We start from the raw sequence: 14,218 nt of genomic DNA on the forward strand, positions 1-14,218 counted from the left end.
CAATATAGTATTGCCTTAAGTATTTCCGTGCAGCATCATGACTTTGACTTGCGATGTTATGACTGCGTTCTGCTGCCACAAAAGAGGAAATCTGATTTGCACATTTCCAGAGAAGTAAAGCTCTAATTTACATAAAGTTAGTTGAGGTTAGATCCACCTCCATAGTTGCTTCATGCTTTCTTTTATCCGTCTCACAGGTCATAATGAAGGTACTATCTCGGTGGCAGAGGGGGAGCTGTTGTACGTCATAGAAGAAGACAAAGGAGACGGCTGGACACGAGTGCGCAGGAACGAGGACGAGGAGGGATACGTCCCTACATCCTACGTCGAGGTCTTTTTGGAAACAAATGCCAAAGGTGCTATGACATACATTTAACTCAGCAAAGTGTGTGTTTTTTTTGTTACTGTGAGTCAGCAAGTTTCCATTCACCTGCTAAACAAGTGGGGGAAGTTATGGAGATTGAAGCTTGTCACTGGTAGCTCAGATAAGAGAATACAACTGGAATACAATCCCCCCCTCCCCTCCCCCCTCGCCTGGCCCACACACACACACACATACACTTCCTGTCTCTCCCAGTGGAAAGGACCACTCATACAGTATTTGTCCATTGTGCCTCATGACAGTTAGGACAGTTGTGGAAGATAGCGTGAGGTCACTCTGCACGGTCGCTGAGCTCTGAACAAAACATATGATAATGTTTAGAGATGTGAGACGAGCCAGACGGATGTTGTGTACAAGAAGTGTGTTCATGTGTGGAAAGAAGCTTGCAGTTCCTCCCCTCCTATTCATTGCAGTGCCACCTAGTGGTGATACAAAAATATAACATGACACCCACAGCTTGAAGCTCAGCACACACTGACAATGATCACATGCACATTTCTGACACTCAGTATTTGACTATTTTTTAAAATATTTATTGTTAAGATTTAAAGATCCCCTTCAGACATGTTTAAAGTGTATATAAAATATCCTACTTTGAATAATCATATGTGTCTAATATGGTTTTCCCACAAAAAAAAAGTTCAATTATCAAGTTTAAATTATTCAAATTTATAAATACTACTTTACTGAAAAGTCCGTTCTCAGTGTATGTGCACTAGAGGTTTTAATTTTGCACATCACACTTGTGTAAGCTGAATACTGGACCCCGATTGGCTCCAAACTGTGATGTAACACATCGTGCTCATAGTTACACGCCTTAAACTCAGATTTTCAGTGAGCACTTTCAACAGATGGATGTGAAAACAGCCTTCTAGTGTCAAACTCTGTACAGTGACACTCAAACATCCAAGTGAAGGAACAAGACAGGTTTTTTTTTAACGGAGGGGGACTTTAAAACGCCATATTCCACTCACATAAACACGCTTTTAATCACGAGTGTGAACCACAACCTCAGTCAAATATTCGAGGCAGTATGGTGATAAATCAGCTGAGTGAATGTACGCACCGTCTGAAGTGACAATGAACATCAAGTGAAAGTCGAATCATCACGCAAGTTTTTGTGTTTCGGTCACTTGTTGTACCTAATAGCATAGCATGCTAGATGTGCAATCATGCAAAATGTAATTTAAATCTGCTGTAAAATATGAACACATGAAAAGATATTTTTGTAGGCTATAATAAAAAAAAAAATAAAATAAAATAAAAATTGTGCCCCCCCCTCCCTCAACTATTGCATGCTGTAGATTAATCATAGTGCTGTTACAACATGAAGAAGTTGTGAGAGTAATTATTGTTCCCTGTTAGGGTTAATTTTATAAAAACGACTGATCCAATTAGTCTGTAATAGTCAGCTTAAGCTGTTTTTTGTTTCTTTTTTTATTCCACCTTTTTGATAACGATAGTGTTGAGCTGTTCTGGTCCTTTTTTCCAGGCCAGGTTGTAAAGGAATAAAGGACTGAGAATTAGCTGTACTAAGCTATATGGTGAGACTGGGCTGCGATATGGAGCTACTCATGACGTTAAAGCTTTCTGGTTTCTTTGCACGCGTCTGTGAACAGTGCATTTGAAGTAAAAGCATGGTGTGTGTGTGTGTGTGTGTGCGTGTGTGTATGTGTGTGTCCTCTTTTGTCATTTCACTTCAGTGCTACAATGAGACATTCTTTGCTTCTTTTCGAGACTGGCGTTGACTCAAAAAATCTTCTCTTTCATAACTCGTGAAACAAGCCTTTGTTAAACCTCCTTTCACGATTTTTAATCAGCTTTGATGGCTTGTTACCGGCACAGCATGTGGTTCTTGCTGTGCTGGATTTCTTTCTTTCTTTCTTTCTTTCTTTTTTTTTTGTGTCAGCGCTGTAAATACACATTTCATGCCTCCAGTAATTCTTATGGAGGTGCAATGGAAATGTGGTGCATGCTGCAGCATTTGTGGGACATTTATCTGTGTCATGACTGGATTTCAGCATGTTGGGACGGGAAGTAAAGTGGCTGCACTCTAACATGCACATGTTTAAACTGTAACATGTAATTTTAACGATTGCTTGAACTATCAATACCCATCGAGGGACTGGTGTTGGAAATTAGCTTCGGCTACATGCGTGCAGTACATCGGAAACTGTTTCTGCAACTATCGATGTTCTCTGTGTTTGTCCCTTACAAATAAACTAAACTATGCACTGATGCCAGATGAAAACTAAAGTGGGATAAGCTTATAAGGTTAAAGTTACATCTTTGGGTCACACATACATTATGTGCAGATTACACTCATGCTGTCATTTTTACAGCAGTTCTATGCAATGACTTCTTTCTTTCTCCTCTCCATATCTGAATATTTGGGTTGCTGGGTCGATATTTTTTCCTTTAGAGCTATCTAACTTTTCTTTTTGTCATTTTTTTGTTTGTTTGTTTGTTTGTTTTTTTTTTCCCTTTTTGAATTGCAGATTCCTAAAAGTGTGAGGCTGGCTGAGGAATGGCAGGGCAAGCAGCCTCGGAGAAAACCACCATGTTCCTCATAACGCTCACAGAGTCAGAGAGAGAGAAAGTGAAAGACGACCTGAATCTAAAAGCATCTCAATTTCCAAACCGTTAGAAAAAAAAAAAAACAAAAAACAAAAAAACAACAACTTATCGGCAGTGTTGCGCTTCCTCTGCAGAGCCCGGCGGTGTGAAGCAACGCTAAGAGAAATCCATCTAAATTTTTTAGCGCCCATAACCTTTCCATTCTTAACACCCATACAGCAGTAACAACCACGGTATACAATTTGCTTCTTTGTTGTTTTTCAGCAGAGCTTTGCTTCTTAATGTAACTAACTCCGCTTTTTACCACCGCGGCGCGGTCATGAACGTGGCTGTTGGCTTCCTCGCTCTGCCACTTCTCCTTTTCCTTACCTTTGCCCTATTACACACACACACACACACACACATACACACACACACACATGGCAGAGGGTGTGGTCAGAGACAGGACGGAGACCAGCAGGAGCCCAGGAACAAATGACCAGCTGGAGGACCCCCCCCCTCCGCTCCTCCTCCTTCTCCTTATCAAACACCTTCATCTAAGGTTGTGTATGCGTCTCCTCACTCACTCATTGACTCCAGAAGGAATCGTCCGCCTACACGTGGGGCTGGGAAAACGCCACGTTCACCCCTCTCACCAAAATCAGCTCCCATGTTTGCAGGTTTCACCCAACAAGAAGAAACGAAGGTGCTAATCATCTATCTGTACATGTGCTTCTGGTTTATGTTTGAGCTGAATGCCTGCGTGTGTTATTTGAAAGTCTCTGTGTGTTGCCATGTCCCGTTTTTCTCCACGCCAACGTCAATCCATATCCACAACCCGACTGGACGGAAAGAGAGATGAATGATGGGTATTTCGCCATCACCCTCATCCACATGTCTTGTCACTGGTGTCTGCTCCTCTCTCTGACCACACCTCCTCTCCCCCTCCTCCCCCCTCACCTCCACAGCCCTTCCCTCCTCAGGCGGCGCAGGCTAACCCCTTGGCTGCTTTGAGCCCTCCTTTGCAACAGCTCGGGGCGGCGGCCTCTCAGCGTTGTGGTGTGCTGCATGCTTGCCCTGTCTTCCTCCTCGCCCCTCTGCTGGCAGCCCGGAGGTGGCGGGGGTGTTCGCTGCGTCAGCTTACGCCCCCTGCCTCCAGCCTTTCTGTTCAGTTAACCCTCATTGCCTGGTCGTACTGTTTGAATTAACCTGAATGCCACTATTTGGGTTCGGTGCCTGTGGTTCATTTTTTTTTATGTTATATCTCTTTTCCGTTGTCAGCTCAGAAAGCATGTTTCTCTGTTTTTAACAGTGAGCGAGTGATCTCCTCCTCCCAGTGTTCCCCAGTTTAATATCAAAACTGTCAGAAAAGGACGATAGGGACCCGAAATGTTGTCTTTTTGAACGATCTTATGCATAGGTAGGTCATGGATGTCTTGTGCATTTGTTATACTGTAAGTACACAGTACAGTATGTATGTAAAAATATTGTATGTGTCGATCAGAGTGTCTAACGCAAGTTGTTGTTAGTTCACAGTTTATCACCTCATGGAAACACAAAAATGTCTTCTGCTTGATCCAAGCAACAGTTTACCCAAAAATAAAAATGAGGATATAAGTTACAAACCCGAAGTTGTCAGGATGGTACAACCACTGTCTACTGTATATGAAAATATACTGTGATTCTCATTTTCCTGTGAGTTTCTGACTGAAATGTGACGAGATGTAGAATCACCTGTTTTCGGGCCTTAACCGGGTTTCTGTTCTGTTCACTGAGAGAATGATGCTGATGTTAGCTGTGGCGAGGTGAAAGGATTAAGATGTGATTGTCTCAAAAGTTTTGGGGAAAATTTCATAGTTTTTTTTTTTTTTTTTTTAATCATGAAACTGTCAGACGTTAGGAATTACAGTGTTCCCACTGATTCCCCCTCTGCTCAACGGCACATATGTGATTTTAACAATTTTTGTTTTGTATTTTATGATGACTGAGATTTTTTTTTTTTTTTCTTTAAGCTGGAAATCTATGTTGTAGCTTATTCTGCCTGAGCGGGACTAAAATCCCTTAACTGCAAATATGAGTAACAATGACATTGTTTTGTTTTTTGGATGAAGCCATTGTTGAATATTCATCTGATGCAGAAAATCATGAGCGATTGATGTAATGACCATTTGGACACTTGATGGAAGCAATGATCAAATCCCTGCTGTGGTACAGAATCAAGCTTAAAAGTATTATTTGCTTTTCGCCACCCATCACTTCATATGTCAAGATGTCAAACAAGCCACTTTTGTTTGTTGAATTGTTTCTGAGTGATAAATGACGAGATAAATCTAATGAGGCACAAATCACCGCTTTGATGCCATCTGCCTGCCAGCAGTGCTCTGCGACGAGACCACCACAAACCTTCGAATCGATGCCCCAGAATAACCTGCCTGTACAGTGGAAATGGCGCGTTGGAATTAGAGAGAATATATATGAATATATAAATAAAGTTTAAAAAGGAAAACATCTATTTTAACTATTGAGAGTCTTACCATTACTTTATCTGCTTTGCAAAGTAAGACTTCTTTTCCTTTGTAAGGTCTACCAAATGGTGTGTTTTTGCACTTTTTCGTTTGTGTTCCATTTGGTAGCCCATGCTTGTGTTTTGGAGCACTGAATACTTTGTATTGTGTTTACTGTGCCAATTAAATATGCCTGGAAAGTAAATATGCTAGTAATGTGTCCTTTCTTGCTCATTTAGGGAATTGCGGGCAAAAGCCACAATCCCATAGTATCAGTCGCCACCAACAGCAGGTTTAATTATCCACAAATAATTCTGGGTTAATGAGAACACACTGTAGATGTTTATAGATGTTTTGAGGTTAAAGCTTTGTGATTTAATTAAACGAAGATTACTCAACACACAACCAGCCTACATGTATTCACTCTATGTGTCTCTTTCTTAAGCAAATCTGTTGTTAACTGTAGGGCTGCTACTAAAGATTATTGTCATTATCAATAAATCTGTCGGTTATTTTTCATTAATCAATTAAATGTAGATGTATGTAAAAGTTGTAAAAGCTCAAATTTAGGTATGTAATTTTTTTTGTTTGTTTTGTTCGACCAACAGTCCAAAATTCAAGGTTAGTAAATTTAGAATAATATAAAACACATAAAAGCAGTAAATCTTTCAGTTTGAGAGGCTGGAACCAGAAAATATTTGCAATTTTTGATCGACTGAAACAAATATAATCAAATTAAACAATTATAAAAATTGTTGAATAAATTTTTTGTGATTGACTTAATTGTTTTGGGTATTGTTGAAACCATACACACCTGGTCAAAACAAGAGGTTTATTACATCATTGACAGATTATATAAATACATCCAAATACCATTCAAATGAATAAAAGACTAACTCTTATATTTACAGTAATCTACAGTCATAATAATAAATCCACAAACACCTATCCCATTAAAACATTGATTTTAATGCCACAAAGAGATTCACCTAAAAGAGAAACATCTTACTGTAAACTTATTTTTTTTTAACCTGTTTGTAGTCATTAACAGTCCACTAGCTCCAGTTTTGCTCAGAAAAGATTACAAATCAAATTAACATTAGTGTATATCTACTGTATAACATCACTTAATCCCAATGTATCAATCATGTCACTCTGTAATGGGATAACATGATTATATATGACTGTGTGAACCGAAAAACTCTCAGTAGCTACAACCGTTGGCCATGAAATGCAGCTTAGGGATTTTTTGGAAATCTCTTTTTTCGATAGTAAACTGGATGTGTGGTTTTGGGAGGGAACATGACACATTTTTTTGGATGCAGTTCTCTCTCATGGCCACCAGAGAGCAGTCATGTTCCACCAAAAGTGGCAAAATTTGTAACTTGGATACAAAGGAGTGTTTTTCTTTCTTTTTTATTGCACTGTTTTTCAGTGACAGGGCAGCATTTTTCAGGGACTAACATGAGAAAACTGCCAGAGGTGATTGTTGAATTATGCAAACTGCACCTCAGAAAGGCTCTTAGCTCTATTTGTATTCTTTTGGCCTTTACTGTAGTCTCCCTTGAGGCATTTTAATTTATCTTAGATTCTATAAAGATCTTCTTAAAAGTTACTTTCTTATGCACATTGTCATTATTCTCACCCCTCTTCTGTTAGATGGTATTTAACCATCAGACACCATTAGCAGTAACATGTATTGATCTGGCCCACAGACGGATCTAGATTGCCAATTGATTCTGGCCCACTGAGCTGCAGCTGTGATCAGTCCCAGTTGCCCTGCAGAAATATGCAGGCGCATGCTGTGCAGCAGATGCAACACTCACCTCCTCCAACACACTTTCCAACAGCCTAATTGGCCTTTGCTCCCTGGAACCCGATGAGCTCTTTAGCTCTAAGTGACTAAAGGAAAATGAATTGCTTCAGTAAATCCTGCGGGGCGAGTGAGTTTCCCTTTCCAACATGATTCAGAGCTACTTTCACTATGCTTTCTTAATTGGTTTATTTGGCGGGGACAACATACTCATCAATTTACATTATTTGCAGGAGTGAGCCTGGGATGGCAAATTTTCATTTGTAGTCCTTGGCCAGTTGTTACAAATAGCAAGCGTAAGAAGGGGTATTTAAACTTTACGAATAAAATTTGTTGTATTTCAACTTTATGAAGACATTTGGAAACATGTACATCATCTTTGGAGACACCAGAGTGCTAAAAAAGATACAAAAGTCATAAAACAAACACATTCCTGCAACATTTAGTCACACTAGTAATGACTAGTAAAGTCATTCAATCAATTAGTGACCCAGTCAATGACATTTAAAGGATAAGGCTGGCCATTTTCTATATTTTTCTTGTCGGCAAATGTCAAGTGCAGAGTCAAACCAACAATGAAATGATCCTGGGCCTGATATATCTTATTCCTCTGTGCTGTAGACCTCCGTTGTTGTCCAAAATCTATTAAAAACACATCAGTGAGTCATACCGCTGCACTGAGTGACATGTTCCTTCACCCCAAAGATTACACTCACGTTAGATTGTTTAGAAATGGCTCCAAAGTCTAATAACAGAGATCACATTTTCAGTCTTCAGAGAGTAGTTCTGTGCACTGAAGTTATTTACAATGTACAGTGAAGTACAAAGTCAAGAGGCTGTGATATATAGCACAACAATCAAGAGAAGCACTTAAAATGGGATCGAGTTTCTGTACATGAGCAATGGCATCTGCCTTACACAGAACTACTCTCCAGAGACAGAAAATGTGATCGCTGTTATTAGTCTTTGGAGCTGTTTCTAAACAAGGTAACGTGCCCAGAACTCTTCATGGGGAAGGAATATGTCATCCAGTGCAACAGTGTGACTAACTGAAGTGTTTTTAATAGTTTTTGGACACTTGAAAGTTGGATCGATTCATTGTTGTTTTGGCTCTGCACATGAGATTTGTTGACAATAAGAAAAATGTAGAAAATCACCAGCCATATCCTTTAAGTCAATTAGTGACCCAATAAATTACTAGCAAAATAAATAGATGGCACCACAGCATCATATAATACAGTCAACTTATTTTAGTCCTGCACCTTGGGTGGATTCGTTGCTACTTGTCATCTGTTCTGTGTGAAGATGAACAAATAGTCCCACAGCAACAAACTCTTCCATAAAAGAGGCCACTGCTAACAACTCTGCCCCCAGGATTGATTAAACCATCTGTCTTTAGGCCCAAATAAGTCAGTGCGAAATCTCTGCAGGCTTATGAGTGAGTATCATTCAGTCGCTGATGGATCATTTTTCACCCATTTATAGAAGGCCTTTGGACCCTTACAGACATGTTTATTATTCTGGCTGTATGTTAGCTACATGCTGTATGGTACATATCATTTATGAAACCAACTATCCTTTACATTTGTGTTAACATGCAGGCTAAATGGCTCTATTTTCTGCTTACTAATGGATATATAACAACATTTGAGAGATAATCAGTTGAGTTAAAAGATTTGAAGCAAAGAAACATCAAACCCTCAGTCTCATTTAATATGGAGGACTTGTTAGTATATGCAAGTCTTCTGTTATGAAAGTCTGATCATCAGTGTATGATTAGTGTCTGCTGCTGTCACTGAGTTTCAGTGTACTGTTCAGGTATTTTCCTGTGTGCGACAGACTGCTTAAAACAGTGTGTTCGGCTCACAGTTATTGTTTTGGGAGGGCAGAATTGAGGGCTGAAGGTTTCGAGTAATATGAGCACACAAGTTAAAAGGTCATAGAGTCTTTCTAACCTGCAGACAGTGAGAGGGAGGAGTACACTGATCTCAGTCAGAGACAACACCTCCTGTTTTGCCTACAGTGCAGCACAGATTGTGTTAGGAGCTCGACTGCACTGACAGCCATCACTCAGTGCAGTCGCTGTGTCCAAATACTCCAGTCTGACACATCCTGGAGGTAGGAGGACGGAGGAAGGTAGATTTCCTGAAGTAGATCAACTACATGAACTAATCTGGACTGTGGATTCCTAAACACGGGATTCATGTTGATGTTTTTATGTCTCTGCACATTCTCTAGAAATGATTTCTTGTTTGTGATTTGGATTTCCTTCAGTTTTATTTAGTTGCAAACTGCATGATTTTGGCTTGTGAATGTTGATTAGTTAGATCTCTGTAAAGTCCTTTCAGACACCCTAAATTGAATATGTGCCATTTGATTGAACGTTTGCCTGTTCCATAATCTAATAATGAAATAATACTGTTCAGCAATTGATATTATATGCTTTTTTTGTACATATGGTAACAACATTGTAGAGCTTTGTCACCACATGCCACAAATTTTATGACTTCAGGCTGAAATTCACAAAATAAAGAATGAGAAAACTTGCTGAGCTTCATGACTTGAAAAATTTAAGACCCTTCTCAAACCCAAACTGGAAGGATCTTGGCAGGACCAGCAGCATATTAAGGAAATCTATTTTCATTCCTCAATCAACAATTCCTATAAGACAAAATAGAAAGAAATTATGAGCACTTATTTGGTTCACACTCAAGTGTCAAAGTCACAACAGCTCCAGCTTGCCTCATTAAACTCCACAAATGATGTATTGTTCCAGTTTTTTAAAGACAACTTACCTGAAATAAACACTGTATGCTACTGTTTCAGTGCTCAGTTTTTTTGGTGAATCAATAAAACGTGGGGAATAAATTCACCACCCTGTTTTAAAGTTGTAATTGTTTTTTTGGCCGGTCACCAGTGTGTTTTACCTGCTGGTTTCAGTCTGTTCCATTACTGGTATGTTCCTGTCTAGCCTGGTGTGACAACAGGCGGCCTGATGGGGAAAGCACACCTCTGGAAATCAGCCCAGTCTGCCCCGTCATCAAGGGCTGGTGGGGGCTGGCGACTGTCTGTGAAATGCATTAGGGACGTCACCTCATGCCCTGTGTGTGTGTGTGTTGTTGTTGTAGAACAATACCTATTCAACTTGTTTTCTTTCCAGAACTAAATTTCAGATTTTGTTTCACAGCAGACCCAAAATGTTTAATTGCTTTTAAAGGGGGTGTATCATACACATTTCCATATATTTATATTCTAGGGCTCTACTGGAATATCTTTGCCTGATTTACAGGTTAAAAAGTCCTTATTTATCTTATACTGACCCTTTATGCAGCCCCTCAGTTCAGCCTTTATCTGAAACAGGCTGTTTTAGCTCCTGTCTCTTTAAGGCCCCCCCCCCGATGAGCCCACTCTGTTCTGATTGGTTGGCTTCAGGAAGCTTCCTCCGGCGCCGGAGAATACGTAAACAAACAATAGTAGTCGGATTTCACTTCTTTTTCTCGTTCTTTACTCAATATGGAAACCTCTCAAATACATCCATACATGTTTGAGCCTGAATCTGATCCGAAATGCAAACAACAATGCAAACAACCCGTGGACCGACCTTAGCAACAACCCTAGCAACAAAGGCTACAGAATGCACCGCTGTTTCTGGGCATGTGCAAATAATCTGATGGCTTTTGACTTGCAGGGAACATTTTACATACATTCACCTCAAGATTTGGACCTTTGACCATGTTTAACATAGACATCCAATAACATAACAGTATAAAAAAGACAGAAAATCACAAAAAGCTTGTCTGCTTTAAAGCTATTTTGATGTGTATAGCCATTTTATACCACAAGTTACTTCATCTTCCTGAGTGGAGCTTTCACTAGATATGATCAAACTGTATTATGGATGATGATTAATGTGCATTCCATTCAGATCCTATATATATACTTAGCCAGAAGACCCTGAGGGCCTCGTGGACCTCTTTTCCATTTCCTCTGATGAAGTTACAGTATAGATACAGTACAGGTGAGTAAAGTAGGGAAAGTTGTTATTCACAGTCTTTGTAATGGCAACGTCAGATCCAGCCTGGAATGAGTAAACACCTTTGAGTACCGAACAGCACTCAGCTGTTGGCCTGCTGCAGCTTCATCTTCTTCAAATTGGCAAATATTTCAAAGCCAAAGTATGTTGAATCCCTCTCAAAAGTATGAGAAATGTGGGAAAGGAAGACACAAACCACCAACCAACAAAAGACACAGTCACTAAGTTGGCCACCGGAGACTGCCTGGACGCTTGTTAAGCTTCACGTCACAGGCAGACAGACACGCAGTTAATAGGCCATGCTTTCATTTTCTAGACAAACACAATGGCATCCGCATTGGCATTTCCCAAAATGAAACCACAGACGTTTTTGCCAGTGCAACAAAGAAGGTCTCTGAAAAGCAAGAAAAATGAAAAATGTGAAAAAAGAGGTCAGGGAGAAGCTGGTTCTTCCATCTGGAATAGATATGCTGTCAGCAGGCTGGCTCCTGAGCTGAGCTGAGATAATACTTGGACTATGGCTTCAGTTTTCTATAATATTCTGCACATTATGGTCCCAACTGACAACTCAGCACTGTAAAATCTCATCACAGCAACAACAACAACATGGTGACCTTGATAAGCTGCCATCTGGCAATAAGTTCTCAATAATGGCAACAAATATACAGTATATTTACAAAAAGCCTAAAGGATAACAAACCTCTTCAAGAGAGTGGAAAATAAGCTGTAGGTTGTTTTGGACGTGCTCTTGAACTGATTCACAGCATGTACCAATTTCAGAAGTCATAACTTTCTCTGAGTTGTAACGGCAGGGGGTTGAGACACCACTGATGTGTGCTATATGTTTACACTGGGCCTGGGGGCGTGTCAGCAGTTACTTTTCACTTTCCCCACAGCAGCACTTTCCCTGCTGTTCACTGTTACATATATATGTATATAGGCAGTGGTCATGTTTGGTGGTTAAGACAGTTCTAGAGTAATGGCTTATGGCAAGGAGGTTTACAGAAAATATAGAGACACATGCAGTGTGAAGGAGTTTCAATATGAATGGGTCCTGAATTTCAATAAAGTACCTTGACCCTCGACCTTTCTACACTCGCCACTTAGCTCTGCTCTTTAATTAGCTGCTGCTAATTAGAGACAAAGTCATGCAACCTTGGGTCGTAGATGATAAAACACACCACAATCTACCAGGAAATTTCTCTCGCTCCATGTGTCTCCCTCTCCCTTTTCCTCTCTCTCCAGGCATCAGCAAAATTATGATGGATCCCATTTATTCTTTGGCACAATAGTGGAAAATATGCTGCTACTGAGTGGGGAAAACTTGAGCTCCCTACCAGAGTGGCAAGCTCAGCATTGCTGCATTTGTGTTCAAATGAAATTTAAAAAGTATTTTCTCTGAATGGTCTGCTATTAACAGAAGCATGTTCTTTGGAGGCTAAAGAAAGCATCACATCAATTGAAGGAAACCAAAGGAGACAAAAACCGATGTAGTGAGTCCAAAAAAACACCCAGATGACATGTTTTTTTTATGGTTTTGATTGAGACTTCATAGAAGTTTATTTTCTAGGATGACATGATGATCTCCACAGTTCAATTTATACCTAACTGGATGTTGAAATCTTTGTGATGGTGTTTTCTAAAATGTGGTCTTGGCAGTTCCTGTGAGAAAGAAGAAGACAGCAAGCTAGTTGACACCTTTAAAGAAACCCCCACCACTCGTAAAAAAAAAAAAAAAAACAAGACTGGCTAACAATGAAATTCCTCTGCTGACCTCTCCACCTTGAGTTGTAATTTGGTTTCAACAGTGGCTCCGAGCCACACAGTCAAATTGCAGTGTGACATTTTTACCAGAGTGATAGTTCATGTGGAGCTCTCCCAGTGTCATCATCCTCTTTTAGATCCCACAGTAAATCTAACACACACACACACACACACGCCACTATGGAAAATGAAATTTGGAAACAAACGTTAGTGCGTATTCACAGTGGATACCACAGTGCATGAGTGTAAGGAATGCCTTCACCGCAGGACAAAGGAACGTCTGTTGCTCCAGCCGCTCTTTGTAATCTTTGGACAATTTCATAAGGTCTTTTTCTACCCGGTGTGACTGCAGCTGTGGCAAACGTCCAGACCATTTGACCACCTCTGACTCCGTACTGCCTCACCGCAGAGAACTCATCTCACAACCAAAGATGGTCCAACCACGCTTATGTGGAGCCAGCCACCCCCACATAATTACGTCCATGGATCCTCCCCAACCCTTCTCAACCAAAGACATGGATACACACAGGCAGGCAAAACCCTAATGGAGATGAGGCTTGTATACAAGACTCTTTTTTTACCTCTCAACTACTCTGAAATGAAAGTTTTTCCCACCTCCAGTATTTCATATAAACCTCAAACTCAATTTAAGTCAAAACAAAAACTTTTAAATGACTGTATGAGCTTCACTAGTTTCTACTTGTGTTCACATTATTGTGTCCACCAAAGTAAACTCACAAAATACTGTTGCTGATGTGGCTGATTTAACTTGAGGTTGTTCCAATTGTCTCATGTTTTCTTCACAAGAAATACTTAAGAAGCTTGTTCTGTGGACAGTGTCCTAAATAGAGGAGGCCAATGGGAAATAATACTGGTGAATCAAAATACTTAAGAAGTCATCATGACCTAATAGGTGGTTTTTTAAGAGATGACTCAGGATTGCTGTTATGAATCATAAATGCACTAGACCTGGATGTCGGTCCAGCTTCTAAAGGGAATTGCTGTACTGAGAGAGGGCTAGATGACCCCAAAACATGCCATAATTAAGAGCCTCTGTTACCAATAAAATCTCAGGGTGTCTGGACAGCAGATCTCATTTCTTCTTCAGTTAATTCATGAGATGACTCTTGCCGCGGGCTTGTCTCATTTCTGAACTGATTACCAAT

The 14,218-nt window shown here is 40.1% G+C and overlaps 1 protein-coding gene across 19 annotated transcripts in view; it reads left to right on the forward strand.

Annotated features, from left to right (window-relative positions):
• Window positions 1–5,647, forward strand: part of LOC122967962 (formin-binding protein 1) — a 61,033-nt gene extending 55,386 nt beyond the window's left edge. For 6 of the 19 annotated variants that reach the window (XM_044332794.1, XM_044332785.1, XM_044332798.1 and 3 more), the window contains one exon: window positions 198–2,872. In XM_044332794.1, the coding sequence (XP_044188729.1) occupies window positions 198–376 (179 nt within the window). In that variant the 3' untranslated portion in view covers window positions 377–2,872. The other 13 variants (XM_044332784.1, XM_044332787.1, XM_044332792.1 and 10 more) reach the window with 4 other exon arrangements.
• Window positions 5,648–14,218: the final 8,571 nt, after the last annotated feature.

This window comes from Thunnus albacares, chromosome 18, assembly GCF_914725855.1.
Source record: "Thunnus albacares chromosome 18, fThuAlb1.1, whole genome shotgun sequence".
Taxonomy (NCBI): domain Eukaryota; kingdom Metazoa; phylum Chordata; class Actinopteri; order Scombriformes; family Scombridae; genus Thunnus; species Thunnus albacares.